Below are 20984 nucleotides of genomic sequence, written 5' to 3' on the forward strand. Positions count from 1 at the left end.
ACTAGGGGCAGTGCTTCAGGGCATGGCTCAAACAGCCACCCACTACACTTGTCCCTTTGTTTAGCATTGGCTTACAAGATTAGACTGGGATAGAGACTGTAGACCCAGCTAAATCACACTGAATGACTTCTTTAAGCATCTGTGCATGTATGGAAGTTTTAGAAACGTTTTAAAATGGCTGAGTGACTGGGTGGCTGAGTGGCTGGGTGGCTGGGTGGCTGGCCCCTATTGTCCTCTTTCCCGTGTTCTCTTGCTCTTCTTCTCCCTTATCTCTGCCTGCCAGCCCGCCTATCCTTTCTCCTTCCTCACTATTGGCCGTTCAGCTCTTTATTAGACCATCAGGTGTTTTACACAGGCACAGTAACACAGCTTCACAGAGTTAAACAAATGCAACATAAAAAGTGCAGCTCATCTTTACATCATTAAATGAATGTTCCACAGCATGAACAAGTGTAACACATCTTAAAGTAATATTCTACAACATTCTGGTATAATGAAGTATGGCAGCAGCGCAGGATGGACCCAGTCAGGGCAAGAACTGAAGGCAGGCAAGTGGAACACAGTCCCTTTAGGCCCTGTCTGGGCTGCCGCCTGTTCCAGCCTAGAGGCTGTCTCTTGTCTAGCTGCAGTCAGGTTCACAGTCAAGCTTGACCATCACAGTATTCTACAGCGCTTGGTTTCCTACAATATTACCTCACTTTTTAAATTATTCTAAAGAGGGGTTTTGATCAAATACCTCAAAATTTTGTGACCTGTTAGTCATTGGTAAGATAGATGAGATTTATATTAAAATACGTAGTATTATAAAATAATTTTATTTTAGCATTTTCTCCTCGATGGTAATCTACTTACAAAGTGAGTAGGACACAGTTTATTTAAGAAACATTTGTTAATGTCTAAACCAGGTAAAAAGACTCATTTTTAAGGTCATAAAATTTGAAGTGGAGTGTGAAATTTTTTATAGCTCTTTACGGAGTGGTCACTTGAAAGAATTGCAAGTATACATTTCTGATTTTATTTCTTTCCTTCTAAAACATTTATTCATTCTTTTATTTGTTCTTTTCTTTTTAAAATTTATTTTTTGAGATAGGGTATTGCTGTGTAGCCCTTTCTGGCTAGAACTTGCTGTATAGACCGAGTTGGTCTTAAACTTGTAGTGATCAGCCTGTCTCTACCTTCTGAGTACTGGCATTGCAGGTGTGTTTCATGGTGTCTAGCTTCCAGTTTCCTTTGTTCATGTTGGTAATTATCTTATTAATCGCATTTAATTGCATTTAATCTCCCATTTACTCATATTCATTTAAATTATTCCAATATGGCATTTATGAGTACTTAGCAGATACGACAGCACTTTTACATGTGTGAGATGGTGTTTGGAATCAAGCTCAGGTCATGTGTGTGCTAGACTACTGCTGTACCAGTGAGCCACACTCCCGGCGTGCAAAAGCACTTTGCATGGCGACATAAGCTGTATCCTTGTGGCATTTTTAGCAATTGTTCTCTCTCATACATATGCAGGGAAAAATATCATTTTTTAATGAGTTACTCTGCCAGGAAAATTCATTCCTCTGTGAACATTTGTGGAGCACATACTATGTTCTGGGTGCAGTGGTAGGCCCTTTTGTTAGAGCTGTGAGCATGGCAAATGGACTGTCAGGGAGTCAGAGACTTTGACAAATGATTATAAATACAGCATAATACCTGAAGTGGGATTCCTGGTACCAGAGGAAGTGCTGAATGTATTAGTGTTAGGAAAGTATTAGATAATGCTTCTAGGAAATGATATTTAAGCTGGGATTTGAGAATTGCATGGGAGTTCAAATAGACATGACTGATTTACTGATAGAACAAGAAGTTATGTTTGATATGTTAGTTTGTTAGGGACAATGGTATTTGAAGGAGTGTAGATAAGGGGAATGTGGGATGATATAAACAGGGCAGTTCATGCAAGATCTGATAAGTCTTAATAAACAGCAGAAAGGAGCTATATGAGGTTGTTAAATGAGAATATGTATTTTAGAGATTATTCTGTTCTATCATGGAAAATTGATTGACAGGCTTTAATGATTAAATAATCTTGCAAAACTCTGAATTATAAACTTGCTATGACAGACTCTTATACTGTATTTTAGGGATAGAAACAAACTTAGTATTTGTTACATCATTACAGAGGGAGGAAATTGAGGTCTCAGAGAATTTACGGACTTGGTCATTGCTGTGGGATGTTCTGTATGTCAAATGTGTTGCTGATTAGTCAATAATTAAAACACTGATTGGCCATTGGCTAGGCAGGAAGTGTAGGCGGGACAAGGAGGAGAATAAAGCTGGGAAGTGGAAGGCTGAGTCAGAGAGACACTGCCAGCCGCCAAGATGAGAAACAGCATGTGAAGATGCCGGTAAGCCACGAGCCATGTGGCAAGGTATAGATTTATAAAAATGGATTAATTTAAGCTGAAAGAACAGTTAGCAAGAAGCCTGCCATGGCCATACAGTTTGAAACCAATACAAGTCTCTGTGTTTACTTGGTCGGGTCTGACGGCTGTGGGACTGGCAGGTGAGAGAGATTTGCCCTGACTGTGGGCCAGGCAGGAAAACTCTAGCTACAAATGGCGTCCAACGTGGTGGCAAGAGTTTCCACCTAAAAACCTGAGAAAAGATTCTAAAACGGAGCTAAAAACAGTTCCTAATTGTCTCTCTCAAATGAGCGACAGCTGCTGGTTTGAGCTACTGGTGGGTTCCTAGCTGCGTGCTCGACCTGCAGTATGGTGGGAATGAGGCCTCTGCAAGTGGCACATTAAGCTGCATGGTGGATTTAGCCTTTGCAGGTACAAAACAAAAAAAGAGGTTTCTGGGCTACACGCTGCTTGGATAAAAGCATAGAGACCCACGATAGCTCCCAGAGCTGGTGGAAAATGCCATGTTGGGAAGCTAAGGTGGGTGGAGCCAGCAGCTACAGCTGCTGCAGTTTAAGGCAATAGATTCACAATAAGACAGATTCAGATGTAATAGTTTACAATATGTGTAAAATATACGTAGGCTTAAAAGAGACAAAAAAGGTGATATATAGAGTTATAGAAACAAATACATAGTTTTAAAAAATAAAGTCTTTAAAGAGACAGTAAAGGTAGTATAAAAAATAAGCCACGTGAAGATGAATATTACACAGAGAATCTGGATTGTGTTGTCTTTGGGACTTTTAACTGCAGAAAAACATTTGATTGTAAAAGCTGTTGAGTTATGCCAATATGTATATTTTAAAGGTACCTTGACTTCAAAATTTGAATATAAGGATATGTTACTTTGGAAAGGAGACTCTGCTTTTGTTCCCACAGAAAGCCAGAGGCTATGGATTTGTTCCAGATTAAGATACATCAGGTTTGACCAGCCAAGACCCCCTGAAAGGTCTCCGATGACACCATGGCCCAGATGATCCAACATCCAGAATGGTTTGAAGGCAACTGGCTCAGACGATACAGCCTCATGGACTATTTCATAATCCTAAAATTTTCTTTGTTTCCCCATAAGATACAGCGCCCCCCTCCAGCAGGAAGTAGTAAGAGAAGCTACGCCCAAATTCCCAAATTATATGTAATTTTACTTTGTTAAGGTTAAAACCTTCCTTTTTGAAAAAAAAAAGGGGGAAGTGCTGTGGGATGTTCTGTATGTCAAATGTGTTGCTGATTAGTCAATAATTAAAACACTGATTGGCCATTGGCTAGGCAGGAAGTGTAGGCGGGACAAGGAGGAGAATAAAGCTGGGAAGTGGAAGGCTGAGTCAGAGAGACACTGCCAGCCGCCAAGATGAGAAACAGCATGTGAAGATGCCGGTAAGCCACGAGCCATGTGGCAAGGTATAGATTTATAAAAATGGATTAATTTAAGCTGAAAGAACAGTTAGCAAGAAGCCTGCCATGGCCATACAGTTTGAAACCAATACAAGTCTCTGTGTTTACTTGGTCGGGTCTGACGGCTGTGGGACTGGCAGGTGAGAGAGATTTGCCCTGACTGTGGGCCAGGCAGGAAAACTCTAGCTACAGGTCATAGCCATAACTAGATATGTGTTAGAGGTAGAACTCTAACTTCTTTATTGTTTTTTTTTCCAATGATGACAAAGTTATATATCCCCATTGCAAAATTCCAGACAGTATAGAGCTATACATAATAAAATTCTATAGGTTTTCATCATCTGCTTTTTAAATATCCTCAAAGAAGAATGTTATATTCTTATTTCATTTGCCATATTACTGAATATTAGTTTCAGGTTTTTTTATTGTCAGAAAATTATTTGTCTGTCATCTTGTGCATATACTGTCATTAGAACTGCTGCCCTCACTGTGGAGTATGGGTAAGTTCCTCTCCAGCTTGTAGATAAAAATAATGGTTCATGTAGGTTATAGAATAATAGGGATGGGAAAATGAGGCTGTTGGGGAGGAGCTAGCCAAAATAAAGTGTGCATGAAGAAGTTTTTCTACCTGAGTAAAAAGTAAAATGAGTGAGCATAGTACAATACATGTGATGTGAGAACTGGCTGGGGGCGGCGAGCGTGGCAACTGAAGGTTTAAGCAGATATGGGGCAGGGGCGTGGGAGAAAGAAGGGAGGGGGTTAGAGGAATGAAGTGTATGAAGAATCCGTATGAAGCTTCTCTAGTTTGTAAGCTATTTAAAAGTGTAACAAGAAAGGAGCTTCTGTTGTACTTGAAACCTGTAATAAGCTTGAAATTTTGTGGGTAACTTAAGGTAAGGATCTAAATCTGTCTTAACCCCACACCGTAGCCAATCGTAGTCTAGAAATTTCTTATGTTTTTAAATACTCCAAACCATTCTGAACCATTATGTCTCTGCTGAGTGGAAATGTCTGTTTACTGTTAGTTCACTTCTACATGACTCTTATTTCTTTAGTTTTTAGATTGTATTTTTAGTCATGCTCTTTATTTATTTATTTATTTGTTTGTTGTTGTTTTGTTTTTTTAGTGTTTTCAAGACAGGGTTTCTCTGTGTAGCCCTGACTGTCCTGGAACTCACTCTGTAGATCAGGGTAGCCTCAAACACACAGAGATCTGCCTACTTCTGTCTCCTGAGTGCTGGGATTAAAGGTGTGCGACACCACCACCTAGCTTATCTTTTCTTACACTTAGGAAAACTGTATTTTTAAAATATGGATTTCCTGTTTGTGCTTCTATAAATTTGAAGATTCTGTGTTGTTATTATTCCTATGTGATGGTACAGCTACTATTCCAGTTTGTTTAGACTTTCTTAGTTTTCAAACAGTCAAAAAACTATACCATTGGAAATGTTACAGAAGTAGATGAAGTTTTTTTATGTTAAAGGACTTGACTAGGTCTCTGAACTAGTATGTGGTGGAGCTAGTGTTATTGCCTGTTAACTCAGAAGATGTCTTTTTTCCATGTCCTCTCATAATAATAAACAAAAAGCAGAATAACATAGCATAAACACAATGTTTTAGCATGAAGTCTGAGCTAGGACCATGTTTGTTGTTAGGATCCAAAAATTATAAAGGATCTTTAGTGGGAAAATTTGAGCTAGAAATATGTGTCTTGACAAAGCATCCGTTGAAGCTGGATCACTTTGCTGAGATTACCTGCCTCTGGACAGTGTTTGGTGAGCAGGTCTGCATGTGGCTCTTGGACCAGTAGTGTCAGCATTTTCTGGGAACTTGTTATAACGAGATGTACATTACATATATAGACTGAGAAACTGTTTTATATGTCCCCCTGGTAATTCTCACATGTACGATAGCTTGAGAGACACTAAAACACTTTTTAGTGATACCAGTTTTTCTGGGTTAATGCTGTATTTCTCTTTCTTTCAAGTTAAGACATTTTAAAGCTGAAGTTCGTTCTTTCTAGAAGTAAAAATATTTTATGAAGTTGCATTCCTTTTTCCTTCCTCAGTTTCCTTGATATTTCATGAAGATTGTACTGTGGTGACTGAAGTCGGGGCATTGTTTTGTCTTCTCTTGTTTGATGAGGTATCAAGAATGGATACATGGTGAGATATAAGGATTTCTATTTGTTTTTACCCTAGCTCATCTAAGGTCTGATGCACCCCTACAGCAGTGCATTGAGTTCTTTTGACTTAAAGCTTTCCATTCTGTACACATGTGTTGATGCTTTTTGGTTTGAATAAGTGGTATTTAAAAACCCATGAGGTTTCTCCACAGTGTTGGGGCATCATCTTCAGCCTATAGGCTTAGCATATCTGACAGACTCATTTGTGAGGTAGGATGTACACAAGGTCGACAGTTCAACCTCACATTGGGTGAGAGCAGTCCATGTACCAGAAACACCTGAATTCCACTAGTGTCATGTCATGACTCAGGATTTTAAATTCTGGAAATTGTTGTTGATTTTTTAATTCAGCTGTCCATTCTTGGCTGTGTATATATGGCTTCATCTTAACATCCCGTTCTTCTCCACATCCCTCTGTCAAATGCCAGTTTACTATTGCGAGGCGTGAGCTTAGTTACTCTTCAAGAATAACTGTTTCAGCTGCTGTTCCATTGCACATCAGAAGCCATCGGCCCACTGCCTATTCAGCTGCCTTCGAAGAAAAGGGCACTGTGACTGTCCAGGCAGCTGGCTGTTTCTGTCAACTCACAAATTTTTTGGAAGTTGCTTGCATGCACTTTCTGTTTTTATTTTTGTTAGCTAATATTATTTCCTTCTTGGGTCTCTGAGGGAGTTGAAGATTAGTTAGTTATAGTTGAAGGTTAGTTAGTTATAGTTGAAGATTAATTAGGATAGAAAGTGAATTAGATACATTTTGGACTTAACAAAATAGGATAGATAATGAAATTATTTTCTCTGAATTTGTCAAATACAAATGGACTAGACATTGTTTAGACATTTATTACTTGTATATATTGTATATAGTCATTGTACTTTTGTATATAATTTTTCTTTTGTTAGTTATAACCTTTTTCTTTTTTTTCCTTTTTATTAAAATAGAAAAGGGGAAAAAAAAATAAATACATTTTAAGATTGAAAAAAAAAAAAAAAATTAGGCTTTGTATCATTTGACAAGCCAGAATACATAGAAGATAATCTCTATTTTATGTAAAGTGAACAGTTATCCTTCCAAGTGTCCTTAAATATAAACTTTCAATGAATGGTGTGATTATTTTGATCGTGCTTGTTCTCCAAATCAAATTAAATTCATTGTCTACAAAAAAAAAAAAAAAAAAAAAAAAAAAAAAAAAAAATAAAAACCCATGAGTTCAAAAAGTCACCCTAAATTATATTTTTGAGCATAACTAAGTATAAATTTAAAATAATTATTACAGTGATTTTTGTCTTGGATATGTTTTTAGTACATGTTTTCAGCTTTGTGTACTTTAAGATTATTATTTAAAAAGTATAAAATATTTAGAATGATAGTCTTTGATTAAAATGACCTTAAGAAGCATCAGTGGGGCTGGTGCACACCTTTAATCCCAACATTCATAAAGCAGTGGCAGGAAGATCTCTTTGAGTCCAAGTCAGACCTGATGTACAGAATGAGTTCCAGGACAGCTAGGGATGTTACACAGAGAAAAGCTGTCTCAACAAAACAAAACAAAACAAAACAAAACAAAAACAAAAACAAAAAAACACCAAAAAAAAAAAAGCATCATCATCGGTGGGAGGGGCCACAGGATTCACTTGCTGCTGTGTCCACTCTGTTATATGAGTCTTTATATCAGTTCAGGTGGTGGCAAGCACTTGACTACACTGAATGTTGGTTAGACTCAGTTACACAGGTATGCACTGTCCAAGGGTGGATGGGTTGTACTGCACAGAACTTTGACCCACTCAGTTTCCCCCTCTTCCCCTTTTATAGGTCTGTTGGTCCTTGTAATAACCCTTTGCCTTCGGTCTTCAGTCTGCCTGTTTCAGTCTTCAGGAGGTAAGGGATTGATTTATCTTATTTTCATGAATGACAAACTATTGCTATACAAATTACAGGAGAGCTGAAAGAACCGCAGTGTGTCTGTGCTCCCTCCAGTCTTGAGTCATCGCTGCCAGCATTGTTAGCAGTTGCTCACATGCTGTCTCTTTCTCCATATATCGTTTTTATTTTCAACCATTTGAGAATAAGCTTTTCACTTTTTAAAAATGCAGAGTACAATCAAGATCATGTACTGAATTTGATTTATGTCTATTTAGGACTTGAAAATATGTAAGTCATTTTTCTTTTTTGTATAATATATATGAAATTTATATACAGCCCTTTTATTTTTTTCTCAGTAAACACATCTGTAGAAATACTATGAAGATAACGATGTAGCTGTTGCTTCTATTTTCCTTGGTTACTTTTTACTACTCCAAAATATAATCCTGTTTTAATTTCTATCACTATAGCTTATTTTTGATGACTTTTGAAGATTATCAACATAGTGCATTCTTACATTTTGTTTATTTTATTCAACTTGGAAGGATTTACTTATGTCATTTCATGAAGTAATATTTTTATTTATAGTTTTATTTAACCATATTAGCTCTAAGTTTAATATTTTTCATATTTCTCCTGCTTGATGCTTGAATTCTCTTATATGTTTGAATGGACTTGAAAGATTTTTGCTGGTACTTATTTAAAACTTCTTTTTAATTCATATAAGTGTAAAGACTTGATTCCAGAATAAGGTAGCACTGAGGACCTGAGTGAGGTTCAGGTGTTCCTCCGCGGTGGTGTGGGCAGCAGCTCCTAGCGGCTGGCACGAAAGGGAAAGGACAGGGTTTGGCTGGTCAGGGTGGAAGCAACAAGTCCAAGGTTAGGGCAGCTTCTGGTTGAAGTCTAGTTAAGATTTAGGTCTGCATTATGCAGTGATTTTTTTTCTTGAATAAACACTATTACTTTTAAAGTTCTTATCTGATAACTTCACCATTTGGAATATCAGTGATCTACTGCCCAGCTTTAAATGTCATTTTGTATTAGTCAGCTTCATAGCAATATAATAAAATATTTGATATAATTAACTTAAAAGCGAAAGGTTTACTTTGGCTACTGTTTTGGAAGGGTGGTATAATATTGGGGTCAGCTTTGCATTGAGCCTCTAGTGAGGGCATCACATCACTGCAGAAAGTTCAACAGTGCAGAACCACCTACCATGTGAACCAGAGAGCTGTGAAGCAGGAAACTGGAGTCTCAAGGTCCTTTTTGAGGAAATACCCTCAGCTGACCTAAGGAACTCTGTTGTGGAAATTAGCCCCGCCAATGACCTTGGGGTATCTGGCCCGATAGAGGTGTGGTTTTTCTGGTATGTGAAGAATGTCAGAAGTTGGTATTTGTAGTTTTTATAGGCAATTATTCTGATTGACATTGCTTTTCGTTCATTGCAGTTAGAATTTCCTTGATTTTTATAGAACAATATCTCCATTCCCTCTTTCTCCATTTTTATTAGGCCTATTCTTGAACTATGTATGATTATTTCATTAGTGCTATTGAGCTAATCATGGGTGGTGGTGCTGGTTTTCAGTGAGAGCCGTGCTTTTTCTCTGAAGTGGATGCCTTTAGGCCCGTGATTGCCTGATGGTCTTTGTCAGCAATTTTGCATCCATTGATGATACTTTCCGTATAATTATTTCTTTAGGCTTGTTTCTTTTTTACCTCTAGTAAATAACATCCCTCTGCTTGTTTTTCCTTTCTTCTTAGAGTATTACTATGGAACTTCCATAGTTTTGTTTTGTTTTTTTGACTCAGCCTCCTGAGTGCTGAGATCAAGAGGCGTGTGTCACCCCATCCAGCTTGGACCATTCACGTTTTAAAATAAAGAATATCATCCATTATCTTTATTCTTTGAAGTGAGATTATTTCTTGTTTATCTAGTGCTCTTCTGTTTTCTGACATGACTTCACAAATCAGTTAGTGCTTTGTCGTTTTCTGGTGCAGAGATAGTCAAGGCACACAGTCCTCTAGACCAGCAGTAGCCTAGTCTAAGAAAACCTGTTTTTTTTGTCTTAAAAATACTTACGTTATTTATGTGTATGTGAGAGAAAGAGATTGTGTGTTGTGAGAATGCAGTTGCCCAACAAGGCCAGAAGAAGGCATCAGCTTCCCTAGAGCTTCAGTTGCAGGCTTTGGTGACCTGCCTGATGTGGGTGTTGGAAACCTCCTTGGTTTTCTGCAAGAGTAACAAGTGCTCTTAACCAATGAGTCAGCTCTTCATCCCGGCCTTGGTAGTTTTCAGTGGAAAGTTGCTATTAAAATGTTTAAATTGCTGTTAAAATATTAGAAGCTATTAAAAGTAGCTTTACTTACTAAATTATACAGTCTGATTTGGATATGAAATTATAGTATTGATTCTTTCATTGGTATGTTGAAAGTGAAAATGAAAGCATGTGTCAGTGGCTCTTATAAACTAAATGCTACAATTGTTTGTATGACATTGGCCATTAATAATGTAAATTAGTGATTTGTGGGTTTAGTTTTTTAAAATTATTTTTAAAAATTTATTTTATTTTATTTTTTGCTGGTGAACCCAGGCTGGTGAACCTAGACACGAATTTGATAACTAAACTATAGCCCCAGCCTACTAGAATATTTTGCATTATTAAAACTATACTTAACATTTTTAATGTATTAGGTGTGACTGTCTTGCTAAACACTGTTAAATTAGCTTGGGTTCATTTAAGAGACATTGGTATTGAATTTCTTCATGTATCTAGAAATACTTACGGAATCTTGAGTTTATTGATCACTCTTTTCTTAAGGGAAGACAGTAAGTGGAGCTCAGTCACTTAGTGACTTTGATCATGGACAAGTCTGGAGCTCCCTTTTGTCCATCTGTACAGTGGATGCCGTAGCAACACACACGTCACTGGAGAGATGGTGGTTTCAATGTTTGTCCGGAAGTCAGCCTTGGTGTTTTAGCCAAGCATCTTTAATGCTTAATTTACTGTAGTCATTGTTGCTGACTTCAAGGAGCACTGGCTATCTCTGCAACAATCCTAATGTATAGAATGTAGCAATTCATCAAGGAAGAATAATGAAGTGTTTTGGAATGTGGAGGAAAGTGAAAGAATAATTAAGATATTATATAAAATGTGATAAAGAGTCACAACTAGCTCTCACTTTTTGCCCATTACTTGAGTCCTATTTAAGAAATTACAGTGTGCAATTATTTAAATTCTTTTTCTTTAGGTATCATTTACCAGTTCATGTGATCGGCCACCATGCTGTGAGTCCTTACTCAATAGTTTTGCCGTTGTCTGCTGAGTGCTTGGCCTTGAAGCCTGTGTCCGATATGCTAAGAATAGCTTGGAACCTGGCATGGTATCATGGGAGTGATAATCTACTGAAACAAATGACCTCTGAAGCTAAAATTCAAGAGTAAGTACTTATATTAAGGTAAATTACATGAAATCAATTAGGCTTCACCTTTTCTGTAGATTAAAAGCTTTTTTGCTTGATATTATCAACTGATTCCAACTTTATTATATTTTCATTTTTTAGATCTATGCCTATTAAAAATTATATAAAGCCATTTAAGCTAGATAGGATTGTTGTATTCTATGCTGTCTTAGGAACTATATAGTGTTTGTTCAGTTAATAGATGTACTTAAAGGTGCTGTGGCATTAAAGCTCAGAAAGTATACCTGAGAATGTTCCTACGTCTAGATGTTTTAATTGTCCCACAGGAATAATACTATATTAGTGTGTCATTGATAGGGAGGAAGAAGTTAGTATCCACAATTTGAATGCTAATGTAAAACTATGACAATGATGGATTTATATGTTAGTTTTCTTTAACCGTAAGTTAGCCTTTAATGAAAAGCAAATGAAGACAAAAAGAATTTTTGAGAGAGGTTTATGATAGAAATAAACCTGGGATTATGTTCTTTTTAAATTTTTTTCTTTTATGCTTAGATTTTTAGATGTATTGCAGCTATCCACAGAAGATATCCTTACACTGAGGATCACATACACAGCTAGTGGGCTGCAAGACTGCTTTCACTCCATTGTTCAGGCTGGAGGCCACAGGGATGTGAGGGCTGCTATCACCAGGATGAGTTTTTATCTTTTGAATGACAAACTGTCTTTGAAGGATGACATTGGTCCATGTGGGATTACGTTAAAATCCTTGGCTTGGCACACTGTGCTAAACAGGTTAGTGTAAGTTTAAGACTGCTCGTTTGAAAGACCTAATTTGAATTATGTTTAGGATCATCTTCAAACCTTTGAAGAGAAGAGTATGTATTTGTACAGTTGTTATCATGAGAGAAATGCTTTTTATAGAAGGAAAAGCTCCAGGATAGTTTGTTATCTATGATAAATAATAACAGAAGAGAGGAACTTGACCTTAGTCCTGACGTTCCTAAAGGGGTTATTTATAAACATAACACAATTTATTTATTAATCTAGCTTAGAAAATTTTATCTCACAAAAGTAAATAATGAGGATACCACATGGATGAACCACACTGAGTGTTTATTCCTGTCCATATTGTAACTGAACTGAGACATTAGTAGATTGACAAATAGCTTTGCTACACCTGCTACTGGATGTTTTGTTTTGCCTACATTTTCTTCTCAAATAAATGATTTCATATTTCTTTCTGATCAAATTTCATAAGGTTAATGACCATGTGGTTGTCTTTTGATAATTATTAGAAAGATTCTAACTTGTAAATTTCAAAAGTTGAACTGGTAGCAGATGGCTACATTTGAAACAAGACTAAGACTGAGAAGCCCTCCCTGCAAACAGTTTTTCATTTATTGTGCACATGAATAGTGTAAATGTGTAACTTTCTGAATAGACACAGTGTATAACTTTCAAAATGATAGGTCATATGCGTTTGTATATGTGAATTTCTCTAGTTCATTGTTAAGGCTGTAATTATAACTAAGCCTCTCCAGTGGTATGCCAAACCAGCTCGTGAGATAGCTTTGCTGAAGAGCTGATGCCTTGATTTACGGTATTTTCAAATTAGTTATATGAAAAAATAACTATATGAAGTATCATTTCATATATTGTTAACATATGAATTATATGAAAAGTAAAAGTAATAAATGTGAAAAATGTCACTTTTTAATTGCTTTACATTTTACTGTTGTCTCTGTTCTTGTGGTTATTTGTAATGAATCTTTTATGGAAGCATTGTTGTATTGTGTGCTCCTGGTACAACTTTTCACAGCCCCCTAGTACACTGTAGCTTAGAACAGGCCACAGTGGGGATATTATACTAGGTAAATTGGCAAACACAGCACATTAGTACTCTGTTTTATCAGACTACTCCATTTACATATGCCACCTTAAGCATGTACAAACTTTGCAGTTTCAATAAATTTGATATATTCTATTTGTCAGAAAATTAAATGGCAAAAGCCATTAATATATCTTGACTTCATTGTAGACACTAGATTTTCTTTTGTGCATTAAAACTCTAATTGTATGCTGTACCAGACTGAAGCAGAGGCTCTCTAATGTACCAGTGGAAGCCTCCAGGTAGTTCAAGTTGTACAGTAGCAGTAACTATAGGTGAGTGTCACATTTTTACGATGATATTTTTCCATAGCTGTGAATCTGCTGTATCCATGCATTCAACCAACTGTGGCTTGAAATACTAAAAAAGATTGGCTGGCCAGATGGCTTAATGGTTAAGAGAATTGATGTTCTTGCAAAGGACCCGAGCTCATTACCGGCACCCATATAGGGTGGCTCAAAATTGCATATAATTTCAGTTTATAGAGATTCCATTCCCTTATCAATCTTATTGGGCACCTGCACACACATGGTGCACATATATACATATAAATGAACAATTCCCAGGCTGGAGAGATGGCTCAGTGGTTAAAAGCACTGACTGTTCTTCCAAAGGTCATGCGTTCAGTTCCCAGCAACCACATGGTGGCTCACAACCACCTGTAATGAGATCTGGTGCCTTCTTCTGGCCTGCAGGGACACATGCAAGCAGAACACTGTATATATAATAAATAAATCTTAAAAAAATAGAAAAATAAAAAAAATAAAAAAATAAAAAATTCTCCAAAATAGAAGCATCTGTGATGAAAAGATGTTTTCCGTGTGACTGTTTCCTAAACAATATAGTGTAACAACTGTATGCATGATATTTACATTGTATTGAACAGTCAAAGTTATGTGGAGGTAATAGAGTGCTCATGGGAGGATACCCATAGGTTATATGTAAATACACTGCTATGCTACAGAAAGGAGTTGAGCAATTGCAGATAATTGTGCTAGGAGCCCAGGTAATGCATACTGGGGAATGTCAGAGCCCACAGGGTGATTTTGTCTTGCCATGTATCTGATGAGTCCCCTTCTGTGTTTCCCTGTTAACAGTCCTGCACCTCCAATGTGAGGACCTTTTAAAGAATGACTATTCCATTTTTGGACCTTGACCATAAGTTCTTGTTTTGAACTGTTACTTTGTAATTATACCTACTAGTATGTCCTTAAATTTACTCAGAATTAATCATAACTGTATTTGCATGTGACCTCTTTCCAGTTATTTAGGTATAATTTCTTCTAATTTTTCTCCTCACTTGCTCTCAATGTTCTTTAGACTTTTTATTTGTTCATACTTCCTCTATCACCGTGATGTGATGACTTTTAAAAGGGAGGTATTAATGTGGGATGGAGTAGACAAAGAAAAAAAGAATTTTTTTTTTCCTTAGTGAATTTAGCAAACATTTGTTTACCTACTAGGTGCTAGGCACGTCTAGGAAATTTAATAGTAAGCAAAACAAATATGTCCCCTATTATCATGGAACTCATGGTGAAGGCAGATAGTGTTACCAATAGTGGTACTGCTCCCAAGGAGGAGACTGGATGAAAGGGTTTCTAATCTCACCCAGGAGGGGCCTAGTGTTTCAAGGGAAGAAGTTTAAGTCAAGGAATGATAGAGGTAAGTACGATAGAAATAGGACAGATGCCAGGCGAAGGATGAAGTCCTTCCATTAGAGAAGAGTACCTTTGAATAACAGAAAGAGAAATTACACGTGGACTTAAGGGATGTGGGAGCTGATACACAATGATGCTATAGGGATGGTATGATTTTGTTGAGTGTCATGGAAGATTTCTTGAAATTTTTATGACTTTGACATTTTATTTTGTTAGAATCATTTCTTCATTCTATCTTTAAAAATATAGTTTTCTAATTTGTACTCCTTTAAATCAAGATTTGATGTTTTTTTTTCAACTGAATGCCATTTTCTCAAAGTAGACAGTTTAAGTAAAAAGGTGTAATATAGCAATCCCAATATTATAGCAAATATCGCATAACTAACTTTGCCATGGTGATGGACTGCCTGCATTAGCATTTATGTTCTAACACTTAGTAGCCACAAGACCATGAAAAAATTACCTAACTATATCTTTGCCTGGCTTTTCTCATTTTAAAAATGGAGCTATCAAGGTTTTGGAAACAAGCTTTTAAAATTGTGGCAAAAGGTCAGTGAGTGGTGGATGCTGTGTGACCTAATTCTTGTTACTGTTACTCAAACAACATATTGATAAAGCTCCTTTGGGTGCTTTTAAATAAGCTGTTACCAATGTTGCTGAATCTCATTTCTCTTCCCAATTGCCTTTTTAAAAATGCTTTTTTAAGTTTTACCTTTTTTTCCCCTACAGAAATTTTCTTGTCTAACAACCTTCTTGCTATCTTACACCAGTGTTTATTTAAGAATCTCAGAAAGTTGGTTTGACTTCTGTTATTCTTAAAAAGAGATTCTTCCTAAGCCTCCTTTCAGCCTGTTGCAAAAATCTAGTAACTTCTTTGCAAGATTGTGTATGTGTGTGGTCCCCCCCTCTTCTTTCTTGATTTTGCCACCTTGATTTTCCTAGTAGTCAGACTTGGATTTGAAATCGTAATTCTTATCAGTGAAGCCTGGCACTGCCAGTTTGAAAATGCACAAGTAGAGGGAGTGTTTTCCTCCCGGCATCCCCTTTGACACTTTTCTTGAAGTTTCTATTTTAATTTTGGCAATCCTGGGTGAACCTGGAGTTCCATACATGGGAGGCAAGTGTCTGACCACTGAGCCTCAGCCCCTGTTGAGCTTGCGCTTTTTCTTACCGAAGTACTTCTCACTTCGTTTTCTTTCATCACTAACTTCACCACATTTTCCTCCACCGTGGCTGATGTTTTGGGAGGCAAATGGCTTTCCTTCATCTGTGCATTTCCCAGTACTCTAGATAAGCATCTGGAGTCTTACCTTAGAAAATTTGTGCTTGTGTTGACTTCACATACTTGATAAACAGTGATGACGTGTGCATTTTTAAGAGCTAGAAATCATGATTACTGTCTGTTTCTAAAATACAGGTTTTTACAAGTGCTTCCTGCTTCCACTGAAGATGAGAAACTTCTAATAGACATCATACATTTTTTGAATAAGTTAATAAAGGAACAAAGAAAAAATCCATCAATAGGACTTTTACAGTGGATTCTAGAGTTACTTCTTAGGCATGTAAGTGTGTTCAAAGAATTTAAACTTTTTGTTTGGGAAGGACCTTGCTTGGAAAAACCCCATATTATAAAAGAATGTTTTTATAACATGTGTTTAATAAAATAATTCTTACCTGTGGTGAATGCTAATTGCAGTGTGGCCTCTCTGATATGATTGACTGTTTTTTTTCAACGGGCATCCCATAGAGTGAGTGAGACCTTGCATTTTGATGTTTAATAAATCCAGTTCTGTTTGTGAGGTTTTTAGTGTATTTTAGTTTTTTTAATGTTAGTGAATTTTAGAAAGTTTTTATATAATTTTGGGAATTTCATACAATATATTTTTATCATATTTTTCCCTGCCCTTACCACTTCCAGATCTTACCCCACCTCTCTACCCACCCAACCTCGTATTCTTTCTTTTAAAAAAACACTAAAACCCAAATAAACAACAAAAAGAAGCGTACACACACACACACACACACACACACACACTCACTCTTACACATACACACACATACTCTTACACATACATACACACACCACACCACACCAAAAAAATCACATGGAATCCTATATATGTTGGCCACCATTTCTGAGCATGGGGAATGCCCTGGAGTGTGGCTGATACACCCAGTGTCTTTCCGTTGTGAAAAAAGAAAACAAACAAACAAAAAAACTAACTTCCCTTCTCCCAGCAGCTAACAATTGCACATAGCTTCTGGATAGTGGTGGGACTTTGTGTGCTACAGAGTCTCTCACTTTCTGTGATTGTCCAGTTGTGGGTCTGTATGTTCATTACCATCTATTGCAAGAAGAAGCTTCTCTGATGAGGGCTGAGAGATGCACTGATTTCTGGGTATAGCAGTATGTCATTAGGAGTGATTTTATTGCTTTGTGCATTTAGCAAGGTAATAGTAGTAGGTTTTCTCATAGGGCCTATGACCAATCTAGTGTCAGGCCTGATTCCATATCATGAAGCATGCCCTTAGTCCAGTTTAAAACAAAGTTGTTAGTTACTCCTGTAACGTTTGTGCCACTGTTGTGCCAGTTGGTATATCTTACAGGCAGGGGGCGATTATAACTTGGATGGTTCATAACTGGCTGAGATTGATGATGACTTTTCTTATAGCACCTTCCAGAACTGTGAATGCTAGTCTGTAGGGGTGAAGCATCTAGTTGGATTGACCAGCTCTGTTTCTCCATGTTCTGTGACATAAGTATTTGGTGTTTTCAGCAATAGAATGTTGCTTTTAGGTTGTGGACTGTAAAGAGAAATATCAAAATATCAAAAAAGGTAATTGTCTTAGTCAGTGTTCTGTTGCTTTGAAGAGACATCATTATCATGGCAACTCTTATAAAAAAGCATTTAATTTGGGCTTGTTTAAAGTTTCAGAGGTTTTGTCCGTTATCAGCATGGCAGGGAGTATGGTGGCATTCAAGCAGGCATCATGGTATTGGAGAAGGAGCTGAGAGTTTTACATCCAGATTCACAGGGAGCAGGACAAGAGAGCCATGGCCTAGGCGGCTTTGGCTTTTGACACCTCAAAGCCCACTCCAGTGACACATTTCCTCCAACAGGCCACACCTACTTCAGTAAGGCCACACCTCCCTAACCCTCTCAAGTAGTACTACTCCCTGATTAAGTTTTCAAATACATGAATCTGTGGGGGCCGTTCTTATTCAAACCACCACATTAAGGAAGCCTGAAAGATGCCTAAAGACGAAGTAGGAGAGAACTGGGTGCATGGCACTCAGTTGCTGTGGGATGTTCTGTATGGCAAATATGTTGCTAATTAGTCAATAAATAAAACACTGATTGGCCATTGGCTAGGCAGGAAGTGTAGGCGGGACAAGGAGGAGAATAAAGCTGGGAAGTAGAAGGCTGAGTCAGAGAGACACTGCCAGCCGCCACCATGACAAGCCGCATGTGAAGATGCCGGTAAGCCACGAGCCATGTGGCAAGGTATAGATTTATGGAAATGGATTAATTTAAGCTGTAAGAACAGTTAGCAAGAAGCCTGCCACGGCCATACAGTTTGTAAGCAATATAAGTCTCTGTGTTTACTTGGTTGGGTCTGAGTGGCTGTGGGACTGGCAGGTGAAAGAGATTTGTCCTGACTGTGGGCCAGGCAGGAAAACTTAAGCTACAAATGGCGTCCAACGTGGTGGCAAGAGTTTCCACCTAAAAACCTGAGAAAAGATTCTAAAACGGAGCTAAAAACAGTTCCTAATTGTCTCTCTCAAATGAGCGGCAGCTGCTGGTTTGAGCTACTGGTGGGTTCCTAGCGTGCGTGCTCGACCTGCCTGTGGCGGGAATGAGGCCTCTGCAAGTGGCACATTAAGCTGCATGGTGGATTTAGACTTTGCTAGTACAAAACAACAACAAAAAAGAGGTTTCTGGACTACACGCTGCTTGGCTAAAAGCATAGACCCACGATAGCTCCCAGAGCTGGTGGAAAAGGTTGGGAAGCTGAGGTGGGTGGAGCCAGCAGTCACAGCTGCTGCAGTTTAAGGCAATAGATTCACAATAAGACAGATTCAGATGTAATAGTTTACAATGTGTGTAAAAGATACGTAGGCTTGAAAGAGACAAAAAAGATGATATATAGAGTTATAGAAACATAGTTTTAAAAAATAAAGTCTTTAAAGAGACAGTAAAGGTAGTATAAAAAATAAGCCACGTAAAAATGGATATTACACAGAGAATCTGCATTGTGTTGTCTTTGGGACTTTTAACTGCAGAAAAACATTTGATTGTAAAAGCTGTTGAGTTATGCCAAAATGTATATTTTAAAGGTACCTTGACTTCAAAATTTGGATATAAGGATATGTTACTTTGGAAAGGAGACTCTGCTTTTGTTCCCACAGAAAGCCAGAGGCTATGGATTTGTTCCAGATTAAGATACATCAGGTTTGACCAGCCAAGACCCCCTGAAAGGTCTCTGATGACACCATGGGCCAGATGATCCAACATCCAGAATGGTTTCAAGGCAACTGGCTCAGACGATACAGCCTCATGGACTATTCCATAATCCTAAAATTTTCTTTGTTTCCCCATAAGATACAGCGCCCCCCTCCAGCAGGAAGTAGTAAGAGAAGCTACGCCCAAATTCCCAAATTATATGTAATTTTACTTTGTTAAGGTTAAAACCTTCCTTTTTGAAAAAAAAAAGGGGAAGTGCTGTGGGATGTTCTGTATGGCAAATATGTTGCTAATTAGTCAATAAATAAAACACTGATTGGCCATTGGCTAGGCAGGAAGTGTAGGCGGGACAAGGAGGAGAATAAAGCTGGGAAGTAGAAGGCTGAGTCAGAGAGACACTGCCAGCCGCCACCATGACAAGCCGCATGTGAAGATGCCGGTAAGCCACGAGCCATGTGGCAAGGTATAGATTTATGGAAATGGATTAATTTAAGCTGTAAGAACAGTTAGCAAGAAGCCTGCCACGGCCATACAGTTTGTAAGCAATATAAGTCTCTGTGTTTACTTGGTTGGGTCTGAGTGGCTGTGGGACTGGCAGGTGAAAGAGATTTGTCCTGACTGTGGGCCAGGCAGGAAAACTCAAGCTACACTCAGTCCTTACTGTAAGGTACTAAAGGATTTACTTGTCCAGCCTTTACTTGTCTTACATTTAGCTGAATGTTTCTAAGAAACTTGCTAAGAACGCTAAAGCTAGCTTACTTGTGGTGCTCATGGCTTTGTTCATTTATGTATTTCTATGAACTTAGTAAGCCTTTTCAGAAATGAGAAAGTACACAGGAATTAGAGGCAAATATGTCTATTATGTTTTGACATATTTACAAAGTTTATAAGAATACCAAGATCTGTATGTCAAAACTTGGAAATTCTAATTCACAGGAATGTTTATATACAACTTAAGTTTTTTTTATGTTCTTTAATGTAAACCAGTGAAATCAGATAGTTTTGCTCATAATTAAATGCCTACTTCTATCTTAATACTGCCTATGAACAATTGTTAATTCAAACACACGTAACTTTAATTTTGCAGTTTGCTTACCTATACTAAAATGGTCATGGTAAAGTATGTTCAAGGTACATGTGCAAGTCCATTTATAAACTATAAATTTGTAGAATTATTTCTGTGCCATGTTGCAATTCCGTGAGTATGTGCTCATGAATGGGTATATGTGTGTGTTTTTTGAGTTTGTTGTTGTTGGTATTGTGCTGGAAATAACTTACTTTAAGTGAGGTAGAGATGTTTATATACTTGAGGTATTATTTTATTTTCTACAAATTGCTTCTTGATTTCTTGCTGGTTCTACTCCATAATTGGCTGGCTGCCTTCCTTTATTCATTCCTTTCACTCTTTCATGAAGGAAGGAACTTTTCATAAATTAGGGAGACCTTTGAATTACAGATACTTTTGTTATGGTTTGTCATTGTTTGTTTGATCGATATGAATGCTTCATCTGGGCAAAGAATACTGATAGGAAGTCAAAGACAAATCCATTAATTTTCAGAGGGTAGACTGGGAACTGTCCTCCTTTGGAATTTTTGCCTTGGGTCTTATCACCACTTTATTATAAGGAACGTATTGTTTAAGAATTCTTTGAGAATAT

The 20984-nt window shown here is 37.5% G+C and overlaps 1 protein-coding gene across 5 annotated transcripts in view; it reads left to right on the plus strand.

Annotated features, from left to right (window-relative positions):
• Positions 1-20984, plus strand: part of Rttn (rotatin) — a 182290-nt gene that overhangs the window by 55715 nt on the left and 105591 nt on the right. For all 5 annotated transcript variants that reach the window (XR_008219327.1, XR_008219328.1, XM_052742734.1 and 2 more), the window contains 5 exons: positions 5914-6010; positions 7841-7906; positions 11141-11329; positions 11867-12106; positions 16278-16422. Coding sequence is in view for 3 of the 5 variants with exons in the window: in XM_052742734.1 (XP_052598694.1) it covers positions 5914-6010; positions 7841-7906; positions 11141-11329; positions 11867-12106; positions 16278-16422 (737 nt within the window). In the remaining 2 variants the exon portion in view is untranslated. The remainder of the gene's footprint in view (positions 1-5913; positions 6011-7840; positions 7907-11140; positions 11330-11866; positions 12107-16277; positions 16423-20984) is intronic.

This window comes from Peromyscus californicus, unplaced genomic scaffold, assembly GCF_007827085.1.
Source record: "Peromyscus californicus insignis strain IS unplaced genomic scaffold, ASM782708v3 Scaffold_17__1_contigs__length_78620276, whole genome shotgun sequence".
NCBI lineage: Eukaryota > Metazoa > Chordata > Mammalia > Rodentia > Cricetidae > Peromyscus > Peromyscus californicus.